The sequence below is a fragment of the Phyllostomus discolor genome, chromosome 5, assembly GCF_004126475.2.
Source record: "Phyllostomus discolor isolate MPI-MPIP mPhyDis1 chromosome 5, mPhyDis1.pri.v3, whole genome shotgun sequence".
NCBI lineage: Eukaryota > Metazoa > Chordata > Mammalia > Chiroptera > Phyllostomidae > Phyllostomus > Phyllostomus discolor.
This window is the reverse complement of record NC_040907.2, coordinates 31,150,016-31,173,388: the sequence shown is the minus strand read 5'-3', so window position 1 is coordinate 31,173,388 and position 23,373 is coordinate 31,150,016. Positions and strand designations below refer to the sequence as shown.

The following is a 23,373-nucleotide window of genomic DNA, read 5'->3' as shown; positions in this document are numbered from 1 at the left end:
ATAAATTTCATCTTTTGTAGTCTAAGCTATTATGGGAAAAATAAAAGGATGGATTTTAGTTGTAATAATTTTTTAAAAGATTTTATTTAGCCCTGGCTGGCATAGCTCAGTGGATTGGGCGCGGGCTGGGAACCAAAGTGTCCCAGGTTCGATTCCCAGCCAGGGTACATTCCTGGGTTGCAGGCCATAACCCCCAGCAACCGCACATTGATGTTTCTCTCTCTCTCTCTCTCTATCTCCCTCCCTAAAAATAAAATAAATAAAATCTTTAAAAAAACCCCCCAAAAACTCAGGACTGTACATTAAAAGGGATGCATTTAAAAAAAAAAAGATTTTATTTATTTAATTTTAGAGAGGGGGAAGAGAGGGAAAAAGAGAGGGAGAGAAACATTGATGTGTGAGAGATACATCTATCAGATGCCCCTTGCATGCCCCCAACAGGGGACCTGGACCTACATCCCAGGCATGCGCCCTCACCAGAAACCAAACCGGCAATGTTTTGGTTTGTAGGCCAGCAATCAATCCACTGAGCCACACCAACTAGGGCAGTTCTAACCTTTCAAATCTTTACTTTTTAAACAAAAATAATGTGTGATCATTGTTAAAAACAAACGCACAAAAATGTATTCCATAAAAAATGAGTGTTTCATATAATCACTTCCTCCACCAAGATGACAGCTTAGTACTATATGTATTCCTCTGCATTGTTTTCTAGGCATATACTAATGTTTACTAGTATTATATTTTAAAAAATAAAAGATCACACTATACATTCTATTTTTTGCAACTTGTCGTTGTTACTTAACAGTGAAATTTGGACATCTTTCAGTTAGTATGTATAGAATTTATCTCATTCCTTTAATGACTATAATGTTAAATTATATGGGTGTGCAATTGATGAACATTTGGATTGTTTCCAGTTTTTTTCTGTTACAACATGCAAGTTAATATTCTTGTGCATTTATCTTTGTGTGCTTATTATAATGGTCATTTTTAATAGCTGTAACATATTCTGTTTAGTGGAAATAATACATCAGAGAAAGAAGTTTGAATTAAAATATTTTTTGATAAGTTCATATTATTATTTTGTTTTCCCTTTTATCAGATTCGTTCTTTGACCTTTGTAATATGAACTCTAGAACAGCCTACCCTAATCCGAGGAACCTAACTTCCTCTTTCCTCTCAATTTCTTTTTTCCACACTCTCTGGTACAGCCTTCTAACTTACTATATCAGAAAAAGAGGTGAGTTGCCTATCTGATCTTAGTGGCCATGTTCAGGTCTTCTTGAAATCAAATAGGAAAATTTATCCAAAGAAACATTATCCTGAAAATTCATACATCCCCCTAGTACTTTAGTATCTAAGCTTATTCAAAGAGGTCCAATATTCACAGGTGGCAAACACAAGGCCTGTGGGCCGAATCTGGCCCTCCACTTTGTTTTATCCGACCCAGCACCTTGTTTCTACCTGGTGGCAGCGCTGAGCTCTCGCTTAACTGTTAAGGAGTAGTTACATTTATACAGTCTTAAAATTACATTCAGCCCTTTGAAGGCAACCACGAGGCTGATGTGGCCCCTGGTTAAAATGAATTTGACACCCCTTTAGTGTCAAGTTTCATGTTTCAGCACACAAAGTTATAGATACACTTAGTGTACTTAGAAGGTCACAATGTTTTTTTTATGTCCAATAAGAGAAATAATGGTCCCACTCAATTCTGTCCCAGTTAGATCATATACATAATATTGTATACATTTTCTGCTATTGTGTTTGAGAGGGGCTTTGACAATTTGGAGGGTAATTAAGGCTAAACTTTGATGAAGGTAACCGGGGAGATTTTGATGCCATGTTCCCTGGGAAACCTGAAAGATGCATGTATTTTTGCACTGGAGAAGACAAAGTAACTGAAAAGCTATCATAAACAAGAAAAAAAATCCAGCCTTAATTTGTTGTATACTTTCAGTATCCAGAACTAGGATTAAGGGTGAGGTAGGGAAAGGAGAGGAAGGGGAACTCATTAATTAAATGGTTACTGTGTGTCAGGCACCCTGTCTGGTGCTTTTTTAAAAATATGTTTTATTGATTGTGCTATTACAGTTGTCCCATTTTTTTCTCCCCTTTATTCCCCTATGCCCTGTACCACCCCTCCCACCAGCATTCCCCCACCTTAGTTCATGTCCACAAAGGGTCGTACATATAAGTTCTTTGTTTTCTCCATTTCCCATACTATTCTTAGCCACAACCCTCCTCCGGCCCTAGCCACCCTGTCTATTTTGTACCTACCATTTATGCTTCTTCTTTTTTTTTTTTAAATGCTTGGTATTTTTTTTTTTTTTAAGATTTATTTATTTATTTTTAGAGAGGGAAGGGAGGGAGAAAAAGAGAGAGAGAAACATCAATGTGCGGTTGCTGGGGGCTGTGGCCTACAACCCAGACATGTGCTCTGACTGGGAATCGAACCTGTGATGCTTTGGTTCACAGCCTGTGCTCAATCCACTGAGCTACGCCAGCCAGGGCTCATTTATGCTTCTTATTCCCTGTACCTATCCTACTCCCCACTGATAACCCTCCCTGTGATCTCCATTTCTGTGATTCTGTTCCTTTTCTAGTTTTTGTTTTTTTCTTTCTAAGGTTTGGTTGTTGATAGTTGTAAGTTTGTTGTCATTTTGCTGTTCATATTTTTGATCTTCTTTTTCTTAGATAAGTCCTTTTAACATTTGATACAGTAAGGGCTTGGTGATTATGAACTCCTTCAACTGAACCTTGTCTGGGAAGCACTTTATTTGCCTTTCCATTCTAAATGATAGGTTTGCTGGGTAAAGTAATCTTGGATGTAGGTCCTTGCCTTTCAAGACTTTGAATACTTCTTTCCTCTTCTTGCTTGCAAGGTTTCTTTTGAGAAATCAGCTGATAGTCTTATGGGCACTTCTTTGTAGGTAACTGTCTCCTTATATCTTGCTGCTGTTAAGATTCTCTTCTCTTTAATCTTGTGATGTGCCTCGGTGTGTGCTTCCTTGAGTCCAACTTCTTTGAGACTGTCAGAACTTCCTGGAAGTCTATTTCCTCTGCCAGATTAGGGAAGTTCTTCATTATTTTTTCAAACAAGTTTTCATTTCTTGTTCTTCCTCTTCTCCTTCTGGCACCTTTATGATTCAGATGTTGGAACGTTGAAAGTGTCCCAGAGGTTCCTAAGCCTCTCCTTATTTTTGAATTCTTGTTGTTTCATTCTGTTTTGGTTGAATGTTTACTTCTTCCTTCTGCTCCAGATCATTGATTTGAGTCCTGGGTTCTTTCCCTTCACTGTTGGTTCCCTGTACATTTTCCTTTATTTCACTTTTCATAGCTTTACTTCTTCCTCTATTTCGTGACCATACTAAACCATTTCTGTGGGCATCCTGATTACCAATGTTTTGAACTCTGCATCTGATAGGTTGGCTGTCTCTGCATTGCTTAGTTCTATTTTTGGAGCTTTGATCTGTTCTTTTATTTGGGCCATATTTTTTTGTCTAGGTGCACCTGTTATATAGTAAGGGGCGGAGCCATAGGTATTCACCAGGGTGGGGCAACCCATGTCTCTGTGTTGTGGTACTGTATGTGGGGGAGGCGTCCCAGAGGGAACATGCCAGTTGCTTAAGTTTCCGCCATCTTTTAGTCACTTCCTCTGCTATCCACAAGCAAATTGGGCCGTTCTGGTGCTGATTCCTGGGTGGGTGGTTTTGTGTATGTTCTAGGAACCTGTGGATCTCTCCAACAAACTCTCTTATGAGTCTGGGAGTTTCTCCTGCTGCCACGGCAATCCCTACATGTTTTTACAGTCAGAAGTTTTGAGGCTTTGTTTCCCTGCACTGGAACCCTGGGTTGTATGGTCTGTCTCACTCCCTAATTGTTTCTCCCAGTTTATTTGCATGCAAATGTGTGACTGTCTGGTCCTCCAGCCACTGCCTTGCCACAAGTCCTCTCTTTCCTGGCTGCCTATCTCCCACCCTTCCTACCGGTCTGGATGAATGGTTCTTCTCTAATTCCTTGGTTGTCAGACTTCCATACAGTTTGATTTTCTGGCAGTTCTGGTTATTTTTTGTTTTTAAATTTGTTGTTGTCCTTTTGGTTGTGCAAGAAGGCAAAGTGTATCTACCTATGCCTCCATCTTGGCTGGAAGTCCTGGTGCTTCATATATGCCTTCTTATCCTTTAATTCCTTAGTATGTTCTCAGTTAATTCTTACAATAACACAATGAGGCATAGTTAATATTTATCTCTATTTTATAGATAAGGGGAGAAGGTAAGTGACATGTTCGAAATTATTTAGGTATTAAGTTGGAATCAGAATTTTTTCAAAGGTTTTATTTATTTTTTTAAAAGATTTTTATTTATTTATTTCTAGAGAGGGAAGGGAGGGAGAGAGAGAGAGAGCGAGAGAGAGAGAGAAACATCAATGTGTGGTTGCTGGGGCTCATGGCCTGCAACCCAGGCATGTACCCTGACTGGGAATCGAACCTGCGACACTTTGGTTCACAACCCACACTCAATTCACTGAGCTATGCCAGTCAGGGCTTATTTTATTTATTTTTAGAGAGAGGGGAAGGGAGGGAGAAAGAGAGGGGAAAAAAACATCAGTGTGTGGTTGCCTCTCATGTGACTCCCACTGGAGACCTGAACCCCAACCCAGGTGTGTGCCTTGACTGGGAATCAAACTGGTGACCCTTCGGTTTGCAGCCTACACTCAATCCACTGAGCTACATCAGCCAGGGCTGGAATCAGGATTTTAAAAAATCTGTCTTGTTTAATTTTAGACACACACACATACACACACACACACACACACATTATAATTTTTAGACAGAGGGGAAGGGAGGGAGAAAGAGAAGGAGAGAAATATCAATGTGTGGTTGCCTCTCACATGCCCCCCACTGGGGACTTGGCCTACAACCCAGGCATGTGCCCTAGACTGGGAATTGAACCGGTGACTCTGGTTCACAGGCCGGCACTCAACCATTGAGCCACACCAGCCAGCCCTGGCTGGTGTAGCTCAGTGGATTGATCACGGGTCTATGAACCAAAGGATGGCAGGTTCGATTCCCAGTCAGGGCACACGCCTGGGATGTGGGCCAGGTCCCTAGTAGGGGGCACGTGAGAGGCAACCACACATTGATGTTTCTCTTCCTCTCTCCTTCCCTTCCTCTCTCTCTAAAAAGGAATAAATAAAAATATTTAAAAGAAATAATATATAACAATATATTATTTTAGAAAAATTGTTTTCTCCCACCTCTGCTCTTTTTTCATAAAATTTTATCCATGTTTCTGTTTCAATATCAGTATCTTTGTCATCACTATATCCTTTTTGGATTATCTAGCAGTTAGCCATGGTATGTCATCTGCTCTTCCATTTAAGCTGTTTGAAATGCAGCATTTTTTGAATATGTATATACTGCTCCATTAGAAATTTTCATTCCAAGCAACAAGTACTTGTACATACAACATGAGACCAGCTGGTTTTTCCATTTCTAGTATTAGTGTTTTTGAACTCTATGCTTTTTTGTTGTCTACTATTTTTATTGACAAAAAGTTAACATTTTCTTTTCTGAAGACTGTTTTTGTTTTTGTTATTAGAAAAATGTAACAAACACCCATATATAACATTACTAACCCAATTACTAACATTTTATAAAATTTGCTACATTTATTTTTTCTGATATATTTTAATGCATATACAAACATTATATTTAACCTCTATTTCTAGGTGCATGTCCAGATAACTCTGATATAATCTTAATATTATTATCATATTTAATAAAATTAATAATTACTCTAATAGTAATCCTTGTTAAGATTTCCCCAGTTGTCTTTTATAACTATTTGTTCAAATCAGGATCCAATCAAATATACTTATTTAATTGTTACAACTCTTAATTCTCCTGCAGAGTCAGGATTTGAACACAGTACTATGCTTAAGCTTTGTAACATTCAAAACTTTCCAATAATAGAATGGTTGCTGGAATATTAGTGAGCTATTTGTTGTGTAGTAAGTATAGTAGTATAGTAGGCTGAACTGATTCTGGCCTCCGTAATATGCAATCCAGTGGATACTTTTCTTCACATTATTTGCTTATTTCGTGGCAGTGTACACTTTTCTTCACATTATTTGGCCACTTTGTGGTAGTTGATATATTTGTTGTTTTCACATTTGGTTTGTGTGACATACTTTCTCTTCCTCTATTCCTACCTCTGTTGTTTCTTTTTCATCCTGTGTATGTTGATGCTCCCTTGGCCTTAAAAATTTTTTTTTTATTTGTTCAATTTAGAGAGAGAGGAAAGGGAGGAGGGGGGAGAGAGAGAGAATTGGACCTGAAACCCTGGTCTATTGGGACAATGTTCCAGTCAACTGAGCTGCTTGGCCAGGGCTCTGTTGGCGTCTTATGTAATTTCACCTAAGGACATAGTGGAGGAGACTGGGCTTTGGTATATAGTAGCATCTCAGTAAATATTACCCATTATTCATATTCTCTACTTTGGGAAATTTTAGAATATGTGTAAGTACTAATGGCTTTCAAGTCTGCACCTCCAGTCTAGTTCTTTCTCCTGAGTTTCAGTGTGGTGTCTCCCAACTGCTTCCTACAAATTGTCAGACTTTTTCTTTCAGGCACTTCAAACTCAGAAGATCAGCAAAGAATTTACATTCTTCACAAATCTGTTCCTTCTGGTGAATACCTAGTCATTTCCCCAATCACTCAAACCAGAAACATGGGAAGGATTCTAGTTAAACTGAGAGTCATCCTAGGTACTTCATGTATCTACTACATCCATTTGCTCATCTTTTTAAAGTCACTTATCTCCTTTCCTAGTTGCCTGTCCTTACTGCCAGTGCCTTAATGAAGGCCTCCTTTTACTTATAATCTGTCATTAGCAATTATCACACTGACTTGTATTCATAGATATACGTGTCTTCCCTGTGAGATTAAGTCCCTGGAGGGTGGAATCATTTTCCATTTGGTTTTCTATGTCCTTCTCCTACAGAGGCAGTACTGTCTTAGTGTAGTGATTAAGAGTACAGTGCCTGGCCCTGGCTGGTGTGGCTTAGTGGTTGAGTGCTGGCCTGCAAATCAAAGGGCTGCAGGTTCGATTCCCAGCCTAGGGCACCTGCCTGGTTTGTGGGCCAGTTTCCTGGTGGGGGGCTTGCAAGATGCAACCACACATTGATGTTTCTCTCCTTTTCCCTCTGTAAAAAATAAAATAAATTAAAAAATCTAAAGAAAAAATAAAGAATATAGTGCCTGGATCTGAATACTGACTCTACCACTTCTTGGCTGAGAGAGCTTAGACAAGTTAACTAATTCCTTCATGCTTTTTTCCACATTTGTAAAACATATAATATTCTATTTTATAGGGCTTTTATGAATATTAAATATAAAGAATTGGAAAAGTGTGTGGATTATAGTAAATGCTTAGTAAACATACCACCTATCATAATGCCTTGTACCTAGTGGGAACCCAGTTAACATTTGAGTCCATTAATAGAGGGGGGTTTCTGAATTGGCCAAAAGACTGGACTAGTTAACCTCCCAAGGCCTTTATAGCTTTCAGCCTAAGTTTGCTTTATGTCATGGTCTAGGGCCTGGTGGATTGTAGTTATAATAGGAAATAGAAGATTCTTATCTAAAAGAGAGAATACAGTTTTAAGAACTAGCTTTTGATCTGTCTGTCACTAATATATGCCATTGTGTATATGCATGGCTAATTAAATAGGGATGCCAGTTTTTATGTTAGATTGCCTTTGGTTTGAATGAAAACTGCAACTCATTATTTCACAGCAGGAAGGCAGGTTCAGCAGTATTGCTTTTATTTTTGAATTAGGCAGTCATTCTGAAATGTGTCTGTATTTGCTATGTTGGTCCATAGAAAGGATAGCAGCTAAACAGACCCGTTATGTAGATTTGCCATGTGGTTGGTCTTGATATGCATAGCTATTGTATTTGTCAATATTCCTTTTCTGGGCTATATCTTATCCATAACAAATCCTTGTTTAATTTTGAATCAGGGATTTTTTTATGATTATAGAAAGAAAACAAAATATGATTAGGCTATTATATTTGCACTCTTTTTCTACTCTTTATACCTAGGGTGTAAAAGTCCACTGAATTCTCAGAAATCCTTTTTACTCACTTTGGAACTTCATTACCAACTTTGCGCACACATGATTCCATATTTGGATATGTACTGAAAATGTCTGGTTGCTGGCTAAGGCTTTGCCGTATCCTGCTACATGTTGCAGCGTTGCAGAATTTTATTTGCATCTACACTACAGTGAAGTTTCATCTACTGTGAAATGTTCCTGTGAAATGAAAAAGAGAAACACAAATACTGTACATTAGAATGGAAAAGAAGGAATGATTGGGAGTTGGAATATCTGCCCTGTCAGCTTGGCATCCATTCTATAGGCAATCTGTTTAAAGCAATACTAACTTTTATGTCTGTGGAATGTTATTGGATGACTGAAGGCTTTTTGCTCCAGGGGCTGGTGGAGCTGTCATCTGTATACTCTTTAGTCTCTGCTGTTAGGTAGGATGGGGAATAATAGTAGTGTTCTAATTAGCTAATATATAACTTTTTTTTTCACAGAAATTTAGCTATGTTTTTGGAGGAGACATCCATAGTGGGAAGGGTTTGGATTTAAAATTACTGGCTTTCAATCCTGAGTCTGTCATCAGTTGTTTGAATTTGGACAAATCTTTTAATCTCTCAGGGTCTTAATTTTTTCCTTTTTAAATTGGAGATGATTGCCCTGGCTGGGTAGTTCAGTTTGTACAGCATCACCCCAATGTGCTAAGGTTGTGGGTTTGATTCCCACCTAGGGCACATACAAGAAGCAACCAATGAATGCATAAATAAGTGGAACAACACATTGATGTTTCTCTCTTTCTCTCTCCCTCCCACTTCCTCTCTCTTTAAAATCAATAAACATATACTCAGATGGGGACAAAAAATATAAATTAGAGAATAATATCTACCTTGTAAGGTTGTCATAAAGATTAGAGAAAGCATACACAAAACACTTGGGAGAATGCATGGCTTGTAGTAAATGGTGACTGCAGTTATTATTTCAAGAAATATATCAGACGGGAGTATGGTCTAACTGGGAATCCTAAAAAAGTTTCCTTGATTCCCCAGAAAATGATTTGTAGAATTCCTACTTTGGAAAGGTAAAATATAACATTAGGTATAGGATAAATCACTAACTTTTTTATTGATAGCTTTCAAATTACTTTCCCCATTCAAAGCTTTTAATTGTATATTCTTTGTGAAAAATAAATCAGTCCCAATATAAGTGAGATTAGCCTTTGAAAAGGTAAACCTGCCTGTATAGAAAAGAAAAATAGTTTTGAACTTCCAGGTTTATAAATATTGAAATTGAGAACATAATTACAAAAAAAAAGGTTTGTGTCCTGGTAAGCAACATAATTTTGGGATTTTTTTTTTTATCCTCACCTGAGGACATTTTTTCATTGCTTTTAGAGAGAGAGGAAGGGAGACAGAGAGAGGAATGTCCATGCAAGAGAGAAACATCAACAGGGCACCTTCTATCACACACCCCGCCCAGGGATTGAACTTGCAGCCTGGGCATGTGCCCTGACTGAGGATAGACCCCTTGATCCTTGGGTGCATGAGACAATGCTCGCACCAACAGAGCCACACTGGTTAGTGCAGTTTTGGCACTTTCGAAAGACTACTAAAGGCTATTTCCTAGGTTAAGAACAAAACTGTTTAAACTTTTCCAACCAGTTTTCTCAACAGGGGCATCATTGGCATTTAGGGCAGGACAATTCTTTGTTGTACTGGACTGTTTCATGTATTGGAGGATATTGAGCTTCCTTGGCGCCTGTGTACTAAAATGTACCCACTGCACACTCCTGCCATTGTGGCATTAACTCCTTCCTGGAACTCTCTGCCCCATAAATTTCACATGAGAACCACCGGGACACTAACTGAAATATTTTTAGTGAAGCATCACAGTATCATCAGTTTTCATTTAAGAATTACAGGTTTTTACAAGCTTAAAATTAATTGTTCTTGATCAACAAAGTGTAGTTTCTTGAATCAAGTAACCTCTTTAGAGGGAAACCTGAATTTTTAAAAGTCATTCAATCTTTCTAGTAAATGTGACAGCAATTGTAGTTGTCTTTGTTTCCCCAAAAATGTATACTTAAAGGGGTACTATAAGGTAATAAATATTCAGTAAATAAAACCAAGAGAGGTAGTCCAGAGGCTGAAAACATTATAAAATCTTATACTTTATAATGAATGTATTTTCTGATTTTATAAATACTGCGTGCTAACCAATTGTGCCATTGGAACTCCTATTTTCTGATTTTAAAATTGACCATTTTCAGATTTAAAATGGGATTTTGTGTCCTGGCTGGGTAGCTCAGTTGGTTAGAAAATTGTCGTGATATGCCAAGGTTGCAAGTTTGATCCTCTGTCAGAGCACATATAAGAATCAACTAGTGAGCCCTGGCTGGCATAGCTCAATGGGTTGAGTGCAGGCTGCAAACCAAAGAGTTGCTGGTTTGATTCACAGTCAGGGCATGTGCCTGGTTTACAGGCCAGGTCCCCAGTGGGAGCCACGTGAGAGGCAACCACACATTGCTGTTTCTCTCTTTTTTTCCTTCCCTTCCCCTCTCTAAAAATAAATAAATAAAATCTTAAAAAAAAAAGAATCAACTAATGAATGCATAAATAAGTGTAAACAACAAATCCATCTTTATCTCTTTCTCTCTCTCTAAAATTAATAAACAAATAAAATAGGATGTAGTTTTAGTGTTCCTACACACACTTTTGCTGTCTTTTATGACTAATTACAATTTGTCAGATTAGCCCTGGCTGGTATGGCTCAGTGGATTGACTTCTGGCCTCAGAACCAAAAGGTTGCTGGTTTGACTCCCAGTCAGGGCACATGCCTGGGTTTCAGGCGTGGTCCCCAATTGGGGGCATGTGAGAGGCAACCAAGAGACAACCAATCCATGTATCTCTTGCACATTGATGTTTCTCTTTCTCGCTTTTTCCTTCCCTTCTCCTCTCTCTAAAAATAAATAAATAAACTCTTTACAAAAATCTTAATAAAATTTGTGAGATTAAATTGAGAGCCCTTTATTTCATGGTTGATTTTATTTAAAATGTGGTTTTTTAGTATGCTGGCCAAGGTAGCAGAAGGCAGAGTTTGAAGTTTTCCCATACTTAGCTCTTCTACAAAATGGATTAATAAATTTCTTACTCCTATGAGGAGATTGCACTTTTTACCACTCATTTCAACTATTTCATAATCAGTATTACTTTAGCATGTAACAGGGGTACTACAACTAAATATCAATCAGTGTTTGACATGAGTGCTTTCATATTTTAAGCTTGTGGACATAGGCTATCCAAAAATACTTCTGTGAAGTTGAAAACTCAAGGCTTTTTTGGGTTTTGGCCTAAGAGGTAAATACTTGGACCAAAAACTATAGTGGAACTATTGCAAATAAAAGTTTGAGAATCTAGAGACTTGGCTTGCACATTGGGATGCTATTTGTTTGCCAGACTATTTTCAGGTTTTTGACCTAATCATACTGCATGGCTGTTGTATTGGCAATAGATTAAAACAAAAACAAAAACTTTAACTGTTAAAGATTTCTTTTTAATTAAAAAAATAAATATAGAAAATAGTGCAAAATAATACCACCCAGAACTAACAAATATTAGTTAATGAAACAAAATTAGCAAGCACCTGGCCAGCATGGCTCAGTTGGTTGGAGCGTCATCCTGTGGACTGAAGGGCTGCAGGTTGGATTCCTGGTCAGAGTGCATACTTGGTGTGTGGTTCGATCCCCCATCAGGACGCATACAATCCCTGGGCTGGGGTATGTGGCAGATCAATGCTTCTCTCACACATTGATATGTCTCTTTCTCCCTTCCTCTCTCCCTTCTCCTGTCTCTAAAAGCAATGAAAAGATGTCCTTGAGTGAGGACAGAAAAAGAAAAAAAATAGTGAATTTATCATTTTGTGTTGTTTTCTGTAGGGTTTTTTTTTTTTAGTAAAAGGAACCAAAATATTAGTGCTATAGATGAAGTCTTTGTTTCCCTTTCTTATCTCATTTCTCTTTTTTCCCACCAAGCTAACTACTACTATGAGTTTACTGTTCATTTTTCTAATTCATGTTTTTAGACATATAGTTGTTGTGAGGATTAAATAAATTAATACATATAAAATGTTATAATGTAGGTACTGTTTTTATTTCCCTTTTACAGATGGACAACTGGAGGTGTAGAGAGGTTTTAAAATAACTTGACCAGGTTCATTTAGCCATATATATATATATATATATATATATAAAAATATATTTTATTGATTTTGCTATTACAGTTGTCCCATTTCCCCCCCCTTCACTCTCCTCCACCCTGTACACCCTCTCCCACCCATATCCCCCCTTTTAGTCATGTCCATGTGTCATACTTATAATTTCTTTAGCTTCTACATTTCCCATACTATTCTTACCTTCCCCCTATCTATTTTCAACCTACATTCTATGCTACTTATTCTCTGTACCTTTTCCCCCTCTCTTCTCCTCCCACTCCCCTGTTGCTAACCCTCCATGTGATCTCCATTTCTATGGTTCTGTTCCTGTTCTAGTTGTTTGCTTAGTTTCTTTTGGTTTTGTTTTAGGTGTGGTTGTTAATAATTGTGAGTTTGCTGTCCTTTTACTATACATGTTTTTTCTGTATCTTCTTTTCTTAGATAAGTCCCTTTAACATTTCATAAAATAAAGGCTTGGTGATGATGAACTCCTTGAACTTGACCTTATCTGAGAAGCACTTGATCTGCCTTTCCATTCTAAATGAGAGCTTTGCTGGATAGAGCAATCTGGGATGTAGGTCCTTGTCTTTCATGACTTGGAATATTTCTTTCCAGTCCCTTCTCGCCTGTAAGGTCTCTTTTGAGAAATCAGCTGACAGTCTGATGGGAACTCCTTTGTAGGTGACTGTCCCCTTATCTCTTGCTGCTTCTAGGATTCTCTCCTTCATTTTTACCTGGGCTAATGTAATTATGATGTGCCTTGGTGTGTTGCTTCTTGGGTCCAACTTCTTTGGGGCTCTCTGAGCTTCCTGGATTTCTTGGAAGTCTATTTCCTTTGCCAGAGTGGGGAAGTTCTCCTTTATTATTTGTTCAAATACATGTTCAATTTGTTGCTTTTCCTCTTCCCCTTCTGGTACCCCTATAATTCGGATGTTGGAACGTTTAAAGATATCCTGGAGGTTCCTAAGCTTCTCCTCGTTTTTTTGAATTCTTATTTCTTCATTCTCTCCTGCTTGGTTGTTTTTTTCTTCCTTCTGGTCCACTCTATTGTTTTGAGTCCCAGTTTCCTTTTCTTCACTATTGGTTCTCTGTGCATCTTCCTTCATCTCTTTTATGGTAACCTGCATTTTTTTCATCTAACTTGAGCCCAAAATCAATCAATTCTGTGAGCTTCCTGATGACCAATGTTTTGAACTGTGCATCTGATAGATTGGCTATTTCTTGGTTGCTCAAAAGGATGAGTCCTGGGGGACTGATCTGTTCTTCTGTTGAGACATGTCTCTCTCTCCTTTTTTTTTTTTCCCCGGTCTGGTTGCCCTTGTTCCGGTGAGGGGCGGAGCCTTAAGTGTTCACTGTGGCTGGGCACCCCAGTCGCTAGATTGTGACGTTGTATGTGGGGGTGGGGGTGGGGGTGGGGATGGGAGCAGGAGGGAACAATGGTGGTAGCTTCGTTCTCCTGGGATCTCAGTCCCTTTTCTGGGATCCTGGGTTGCGCGCTCTGCCCTGGTCCACAATGCCGCCTCACTGGGTCTGCCAGCCGCCGCTGGTGTACTCAGGGTCCACCGCTGGGACCCGGAAGGCTTACGCGCTCCCAGTTGCCTTATGCGCCCAGTTCTCCCCAATCTCCACGTGCTGCAACCTGAGCTCGCTCCTCCTTTCAGCCCCTCCTACCGGTCTGGATGAACGGGTCTACTTCAACTTCTTGGCTGTCCGACTTCCATTCAGATAAATTCTCTGTCAGTTCTGGGTGTTATTCTGGCTGTAAATTGTTGTTGTTCTAATCTTGGTTTGTGCTCATATATCTATATTATATATAGAAAGCAAGGATTTGAACCTGGATTGCTCCAGGGGCTGTACCTTGAATCAATATGCTATCCTGCCTCTATAATATATATTATTTTGTATTTTTAAAAAAGATTTTTATTTATTCATTTAAAAAATATTTTCCAGAAATTTAAATATTTTATTGTTGTTCTATTACAGTTGTAACTTTTCCCCCTTTGCCCTCCTCCGCCCAGTCCAACCCCCTATCCCATTGTCAGTCCCCACACTGTTGTCCATGTCCATGAGTCATTCATACGTGTTCTTTGACTAGTTCCTTCCCCTTCTTTCTGCCATTATCCCTCTCCCTCCTACCCTCTGCTCGCTGTCAGAATGTTCCATGTTTCTGTTTCTGGCTCTATTGTGCTCATTAGTGTATTTCATTAGATTCCTCCTATAGGTGAGATCATAAGATATGTGTCTTTCATCAACTGGCTTATTTCATTTAGCATAATATTCTCCAGTTCCATCCATGCTGCCATGAAAGGTAGGAGTTCCTTCTTTCTTTCTGCTGGGTAGTATTGCATTGCGTAAACGTACCACAATTTTTTGATCTACTCATTTACTGATGGGCACTTAGGCTGTTTCCAGCACTTGACTATTGTAAATAACAAGGGGAAGGGAGGGAGAAAGAGAGGGAGAGAAACGTTGATGTGAAAGATATACATCTATTGGTTGTCTCTTGCATGCCCCCAACTGGGGACCTGGCCAGCAGCCCAGGCATGTGCCTGACTGGGAATCAAACAGATGACCTTTTGGTTCACAGGCTGGTGCTCAATACTGAGCCACACCAGCCAGGGCTATTTTGTATGTTTTAAAAAATACACTTTTTATTTTTTTATAGTTTTGTTTTAGATTATATTTATTTACTTGCAGAGAGAGGGGAGGGGAGGGAGAAAGAGAGGGAGAGAAATATCAATGTGTGACAGATATATTGATCAGTTACCTCTCACACATCCCCAACTGGGGACCTGGCCGGCAACCCAGGCACGTGCCTTGACTGGGAATTGAACCAATGACCTCTCGGTTTGCAGGCTGGTGCTCAATCCACTGACCCACACCTGCCAGGGCACTTTTTATTAAAATGGTATACTGTAGGGATGGTCCTGCGGGTTTTTAAAATTTTAATGATACCACTAAGTGAAACTTGCTTCCTTTCCCTGCTCAATAGGCTTTAAAAAAATTATATTTTATTGATTATGCTATTACAGTTGTCCTGATATTTCCCCCTTTGCTCCCTCCACCCAGCACCACTCACTCCCTCAGGCAATCCCTCCATCTTTGTTCATGTCCATGGTTCATTCATGTAAGTTCTTTGGCTACTCCCTTTCCTATACTATACTTTACATCCCCATGGGATGCTATTCTGTAACTACCTATTTGTACTTCCTAATCCCCTCTCCTTTCACTCATTCTCCCACATTCTGCCTCCCATCTCTTTATCTTTAACCTTTGGCATTTTAATTATGATGTGTCTTGAGATGGACCTGTTTGCATCCATCTTGTTTGGGACTTTCTGTGCTTCCTGGATTTGCATATCTATTTCCTCCACCAAATTAGGGAAGTTGTCTTTCTTTCTTTTTTTTTTTTAAACAGATTTCCAGTTTCTTGCTTTTTTTCTTCTGGCACCCCTCTGAAGTGAATACTGGATTGCTTAAAGTTGTCCCACAGGCTGCTTATACTATCTTTTTTTTTTTTTTTTTTTTGGCTTCTCTTTTCTTCTTGTTGTTCTGCATGGTTGTTTTTTGCTTCCTTATGTTGGAAATCATTGGTTTGATTTTTGGCTTCATCTTCTCTACTGTTGCTTCCCTGTACATTGTTCTTTATTTCAATTAGTGTTTCTGACTGAGTGTTTTTTATGCTGTTAAGGTCCTCACTAAGTTCCTCGAACATCCTTCTAACCAGTGTTTTGAACTGCATGTGATAGATTGCTTATCTCCATTTTGTTTAGTTTTTTGGGGGTTTTTTTTGAGTTTTGATTTGTTCTTTCGTTTGGGTCATGTTTTTTGTCTCCTCATTTTGTCAGCCTCCCTGTGTTTGTTTCTATGTATTAGGTACAGCTACTTCGACTACTTGTTTTGGTAGTGTGGCCTAATGTAGTAGATGTCCTGTAGTGTCCAGTGGCACAGCCTCCCCTATCACCCAGGCTGGGTACTCAAGGTGTGCTCTTCATGTGGGCTGAGTACACTCTCCTCTTGTAGTTGAGCTTTGGTTGCTGTTGGCAGATCAATGGGAGGGATTTACCCAGGTCAGTCAGCTGCAAGGATTGGCTATGACCATTTACCTCCAACATCCACCCTCTAGGGAAGATCAGCTTTGCAGGAGCAGGGTGGCCATGCTATGACGTGGTCTGTATCTGTCCACTGGGTGCACTGGCCTCAGTGAGCCACTGGCCCTGGGGTTTCGTGGACAGTGCTGGCCAAGATCAGCCTTCACCTGTGTTTTACCTGGGGCTGCCCTGCCAGAGTGATAAAGCAATCTGAGTTGGCTGCTACTTGTGCTGGGCCTGGAGATTTCCAGGAGAAGCCAAGTTGTGAACCTAGGCTGCTAGTTCTGGGCTTGTGGCTCACTGAGGCCAGCTGCTACTTATTTAAAAGGATTTAGGAAGTTGTGAAGCAAGAGCCAAGACCAGCCATTCATATGGAAAAGCAGCTTGGGTGGGCTGGTAAGTTGGGTAGGATGGAGTCTTGGGAATCTGTAAGACAGATCAAACTGTGTTAGCCAGGTTGATGGAATCTTAGATACGGCACCAGTCTGCTGCATTTGTAGGGGGAGGGCCCAGAAAAGGGACAGTAGCTTCTGCTCACCTTGATGCCAGACACCTCAGCCTCCCATTAAGCTGCCACTCTGGTGCTGGAGCCCAGAGGGAGTGAGTCTGAGTAGGTGAATCCATGTGTGGGTTTTTTGAGAGGAACTGCTTGGGGCTCCAGAAGTGTCTTCCAGCAACTTAGTACTTACTGGTTTTTGCAGCCAGAAGTTGTGGAAACTTATGTTCCTGGCACTGGAACCCTAGGCTGGAGGGCCTGGGGTGGGGCTGGGACTCCTTGCTCCCAAGATATCCCTCCCAAATTTTTATCCACCATACATGGATGTGTGATCAGCCTATTCTGTATCTGTGCCCCGCCTACCAGTCTGAGTGGATGTGGTTTCTTTAATTCCATAGTTGTCAGACTTTCATTCAACTTGGTATCTGCCAGTTTTGAGTGATGGGTGTCCTGTATTTTAGTTGTAATTTTGTTGTGGTTGTGCAAAGAGGCGAGCCATGTCTGCATATGCCACCATCTTGACTGGAAGTCCTTAATAGGCTTTTGAAATACATCCGCATTGCTAGATATAGTTTATTCATTATAAATACTCTTTATTTCATTGAAAAAATGTGCTACAATTTATGTATTGGGCCTATTGATTATCTTTCCCCCCTTTCTTATTACATACATTGTTAAAATGGAATGAATAGCCTTGTTCAGGGCTCCTGTGCTTATAAGCAAGAGTTTCTGCAAGCATACACCTTTTAAAAAATACTTTGCCCCTTTTGAAAAGTGCTGCTAACCAAGACACAAAGCTATTTATTTGAATCAAAACAAAAATACCCAAAATTTCAGTCTTTTGTGCTGTGGTGAAAGTTGTTACAGACTCCACCTAAATCAGCATAGTTGGAATGATCAGCTTCTTACCTCCTCTCACCTACCTGAGAAAATAAAACCAACTTATTGAGCTGCAATGAACAATTCTGTCTTCCAGGCCTTAGACGGGACTATAGAGGATGGAGTCTGTCAACCCCAGGGCAGATTCTATTCTTGAGATCTCTGTGGAGGTTAACAATGTATTTCATTCAAAATGAAATTTATCTAAAAAAAATTTATAGGTTTTGCCAATAGATGGCAAGCCTATCTAATTGTTTAGTTAATTTAGCAGTCACTTATGTTTGATATATTGTTTTAACTTCAATATCTTGTATTTTATTTTTCTAAAGTTAAGCTTCTTTTCTTTTCTCTTTCCAAATTACAGTTAGCTTGGCCTTCCTCTGCACTCAAGCCCTAGTCCTCTATCCAGATGACTGGCTTGTCTCTTTATAACTGTTATAGTGGAAAAACACTGAACTAAGTAATGATGTGGGAAAAGTTTGAGCTTTGGTGCTGAATGGACCTTGGTTCCGATTCTGGTTCTACCAGCTGTGTATCCTTAGCCAGCTGTGTAACCTCCTGAGCTTATATTTCTTTTTCTGTAAAATGGGGATCACCCCTTGGTGGTATATTTTGAGGAATAAATGAGAAAATGCTTGTAAAATTCCTTAAAAAAAAAAAAAGCTATTACTATTTCCCTTCCCTGCTATAGAGGATCTTTGACTCTTAGTATACATAAGAATAACTGGGGAGCTTGTTAAAATTTCCAAGTCTCCAAGAGATTCTGACTTAGGAGGCCAAGGTTGAGACCCAAGCATCTTGGTTTTAAACAAGATCTTTGGGTAGTTTTGAAGCAGGTGATCAATAGAAATTCTTTTCGAAATGTATTACCCTTGATTTTAAGTCTAGCTTTGTTAGTAAATAGTTTATAGTTATGGACAAATTATTCCATCTTTCTGGGCCTTATGTTTACTCAAATATAAAATGAATGACTACAATTTTTTTTTAAAGATTTTACTTTTTTTTTTTATTTTTAGGGAGGGAAGGGAGGGAGAGGGAGGGAGAGAGAGAGAGAGAGAGAGAGAGAGAGAGAAACATCAGTGTGCGGTTGCTGGGGGTTATGGTCTGCAACCCAGGCATGTACCCTAGCTGGGAATCGAACCTGGGACACTTTGGTTCCCAGCCCGCGCTCAATCCACTGAACTACGCCAGCCAGGGCTGAATGGCTACAATTTTATGGTCTCTATTGGCTGTAAAACTGTAACAATTTTATTTACTGGTTTATGGGGGTGGGGAGAGAGAGAGAGAATATGAGAGAATATGAGAGAATGAATGACTTGTTGTTCCACTTATTTATGCATTCATTGGTTGATTCTTAAATGTGCCCTGACTAGGGATTGAATCTGAAACACTGGCGTATTGGGATGATGCTCTAACCAACTGAACTATCTGGCCAGGGCTCATAATCCTAAATTTTCGATCTAGTGATCTGTTGCCACTTTTGGCAGAGGTTTAATAGTCGTACTTAATGGTTTCATTCTTTGGGAACTCAGATTATTTTTTTTCTGTTAAAGTTCTGATGAAACTAGCTTAAGCAAATATAATTTCTTTTTGAAGATACATAGATATCTTCATTTGAAAAATTATTTTATGCCAGGATGCAGTTGGGCCTCAGGAATCAGGGACATTAGGAAAATCAAGTTCTCTCTTTGTCTGTTGTTTTTTTCTTTGCATCTTGGCCTCAGTCTCTTGGCTTTTTCTACCATCTAGTCTGCATGGTAGAAAGTGGCCATGGCCAATACTACTGAGTTGACATGGTTCTTCCTTTTTAGAAAGCAGCCAGACTGTGATCGGAATATGTTAATTGCAATTCCAATTGCTAGAAAAGGAGCTGTGATTGGTTTATATTGGGTAGAGTGGCACCAACTATTGCTTGAGAGTCAGGGTCACATAGTAAGGATGGCCCTGGGAGCCCTGCCATTATTCTCCCTGGTTGGAGGTGCTACGGGTGGTCTGGGTTATGTATTTGCCAAATTCATGAAAGCATTTCACCATTGAAGAGTCACATTGTTGTATTTTGCATAAGACCCTTAAAATCAATTCTCATGGACAAAACATAGAAGTAGGGAGAGATAAGCTAAAAGAAAAAGTAGGCTTGTGTTTTTATTCTTATTTATCACTGTCTCACACTATCATACCAGATAGTGTGGAGCTTTCTATAGTCACTTCTACTGGACTATGCTGTTTAATCGATACTGTATTTTTAAGTTGCTTTTGCATATAGTTTTCTTCTTTTAAAATTATATAATTTTATAGTATAAAATCTTTGTCATCTTTGTTTTATAGATTTGGATTTAACTTTTCAAATGAAGAGAAAATTATGTGAGGCTATGCAGGGTGTTAGTATTAGCACAGGCTTTTGAATTAGACCGTCTTGCATTACAATGTTACCTTTATTTTTTGATGCCTATATGATTACTTGACTGCTCTGTGAAATGAATGTAATAATCCTTAGATCATGGATTATTTGAGAATCAAATGACATGACATTTTTGGCTTTTACACTGTGTTTCCCAGGTAGTGGGTGCTCATTGAATGAGAGAGATTATCACTGTTACTTTGTCTTTTAGAATGTAATTGGTGATCTTCATTTTATTGTACTCATGTTTAACATGAGTACAAGACTGACTACATCTTGAGCTTTAAATATATCAGTGCTTTTTTAAGATAAATATATAAAGTATTTTTTAGATCTGAAAACTAGGAACTAGAATGTGAAAGAGGAAATATTTTTATATTGATAGTTCACTGGTTTGTATGTATGTATGTATACATTAATGGTTTTAATGAAGTATCTTTTTGATCTGTTATTTAGCATCAAACCGGAAGAGAAGCAAAACTCAACAAAAATTTATCATGTGTGGAGTTCCTTCTTAAAAGAAGAAAAAAGTGATTGTTGCAACTATGGATCGGAGCAAACGGAATTCAATTGCAGGATTTCCTCCACGTGTGGAGCGTCTTGAAGATTTTGATGGAGGTGGTGGAAGTGATGGTAATGTGACCCAGGTGGGAAGAGTTTGGCCATCTTCATATCGAGCTCTTATAAGTGCTTTTTCCAGACTGACACGTTTAGATGACTTCACCTGTGAAAAAATTGGCTCTGGCTTCTTCTCTGAAGTGTTCAAGGTGAGTGATGCCTCAGCTTTTCTCATATTGTCTTGTCGATGGTCAGCTTCACTGCAGAATTGATAGCCGTGTTTCATTAGGACATAGGCTTTGCCTAGTCAGTGCCCTGGATCTCGAGCAGTGTTCTAATCTAAACCATCTCCTCAAGCTATTTATTAACTTGTGAGATATCTTATTATTTTAAAGATTTTATTTATTTATTTTAGAGAGGGGAAGGGAGGGAGAAAGAGAGGAAGAGAAACTTCAATGTGCGGTTGCCTCTCATGTGCCCTTGTTGGGGACCTGGCCTGCAACCCAGGCATGTGCCCTGACTGGGAATTGAATGGGTGACCCTTTGGTTTGTAGGCTGGCACTCAATTCACTGATCCATACCAGCCAGGGCAGATATCTTATTATTTTAACTATAAAATAATACATGCTGTTTAAAAATCCAAATAATATAGCAGTCTCTTCCCTTTCTCCTCCTCCCTACTCATATGTATCTCTCTAAAATTAGTGCTATTAACAGCTGTATGTATGACCCTTTTCTGTGCTTATGCATACATTATAAACACATCTTATATACATATATAAAAACAGGGTCTGGCACAAACAGCACCCCCTTTTTATTATAAACTTTTATTACAAAATCATAAGCATGTAATTCTGTAACATAACAATATCACACTCAAGCATACCACATGCCATTTTAGGTGAAATGTTTGAATTAAAACTATAAATTATTACACCCATATTATTACCCTACCAACCACACTCAAATAGGCCTTACTTCTGCTGTACCTGTATACACACATACATACCCTGATAATACAGTTTTTGCTTGATTACTTTTAATAAAATTCAGCCTTTAATTCTCCCAAGCAATCATATTTCCCAAGTTCATTTACTCTCACAGAAGATTATTTCATACCTTTTCTCCTGTCATCAAACTCCCAGAACTTCTCTGGTCCTCTGTCTCAGTGATGAGCTTGCTTCCTAATAGACTGGGAAAACTGAAGCAAGCTGAAGACAACTTCCACAGCCTCCCACCACCACATATGGCTACTAACCCACATCTCTACCCTCTTACTTGGCCTTTGTATTTGTCAATATGGATGAACTATCCATGCCCCAGTCTAAGCCATTCTTCTATATGTATGGTATGTCCTATTTTAATTTGACTACTCAAAGTTATTACCCAAGAAATTCTCCCCTTTCCTACATTATATTTCACTCTCTATTAAATGATCTTTACCAGCATATAAACATTCTGTTACTTTTTTCACCTTGAAACAATCTTTTTTAAAGTGGAGAAAATCATTCCTTGTTGCTACACTCCCAGTTGTCTTATTTTCTTTTGGACCAAAACACCTCCACAGAGTTATCTCCACCCACCATTTCCATTTCCTATTCTTTTTCTTCTGTTTTCTTTCTCTCTTTTTGTTTTTGATTTATGTTTATTTTTAAAAAGATTTTATTAATTTTTAGACAGAGGTCAAGGGAGAGAGAAAGAGAGGGAGAGAAGCATCAGTGTGTGGTTGCCTCTTACGCACCCCCCACTGGGGACCTGGTCCACAACCCAGGCATGTGCCCTGACTGGGAATTGAACCAATGACCCTTTGGTTCTCAGTCTAGCCTGAGTACACCAGCCAGGGTTCTCTTTCTTTTTAATATGGTAAAATGTATGTAACATAAATTTACCATTTCAACCTTGTATACAGTTCAGTGGCATTAACTACATTTACAATGCTGTGTGTATCTGTTTTCAGAAACTTTTTATCATCCCAAACAGAAATTTTGTACCCATTAAGCAGTAACTCCCTATGTGCCCCTACTCCCAGCCCCTGTTAACTCTATTCTACTTTCTGTCTCCATGAAGTTGCCTATTTCTAGGTACTTCATATTAGTGAAACATTCAGCATTTGTCTTTTTGTGTCCAGCTTATTTCACTTAGTAGAACATCCTCAAATTTTATCCATGTAGTAGCACATATCAAAATTTCATTCCTTGCTCTGGCTCATATGGCTCAGTGGGTTGAGTGCCAACCTGTGAACTAAGGGTTTGCTGGTTTGAGTCTTGGTCACGTCACAGGCCTGGCTTGTGGGCCAGATTGGGCCCCCAGTAGGGGGTTCGAGAGAGGCAACCACACATTGATGGTTCTCTCTCTCTCTCTTTCTCCTTCCCTTCCCCTCCCTCTAAAAATAAATAAATAAAAATTTTTAAGAATTTCATTCCTTTTTATGGCTGAATAATATCCCGTAGTGTGTATACCACATTTTGGTTTTCCATTCATTTGTTGATGTGTATTTGGGTTGTTTCCACATATTGGTTATTGTGAATAATGCTGCTATGAACTTTGGTGTACAAGTATCTGGTTGAACCCCTGCTTTCAATTCTTTTGGGTATTTACCTCTAAGTGGAAATATGGGTTACATAATAAATCTGT

General features: G+C 39.0%; 1 protein-coding gene across 3 annotated transcripts in view; it reads left to right on the top strand.

Moving 5' to 3' along the window:
- TESK2 (testis associated actin remodelling kinase 2) overlaps nucleotides 1-23,373 on the top strand; it is a 117,121-nt gene that overhangs the window by 7,004 nt on the left and 86,744 nt on the right. For 2 of the 3 annotated variants that reach the window (XM_028513820.2, XM_036025962.1), the window contains exon 2: nucleotides 20,638-20,948. In XM_028513820.2, the coding sequence (XP_028369621.1) occupies nucleotides 20,727-20,948 (222 nt within the window). In that variant the 5' untranslated portion in view covers nucleotides 20,638-20,726. Of the gene's footprint in view, nucleotides 1-20,637; nucleotides 20,949-23,373 lie in introns of those variants that run through there. The other variant, XM_036025964.1, reaches the window with a different exon arrangement.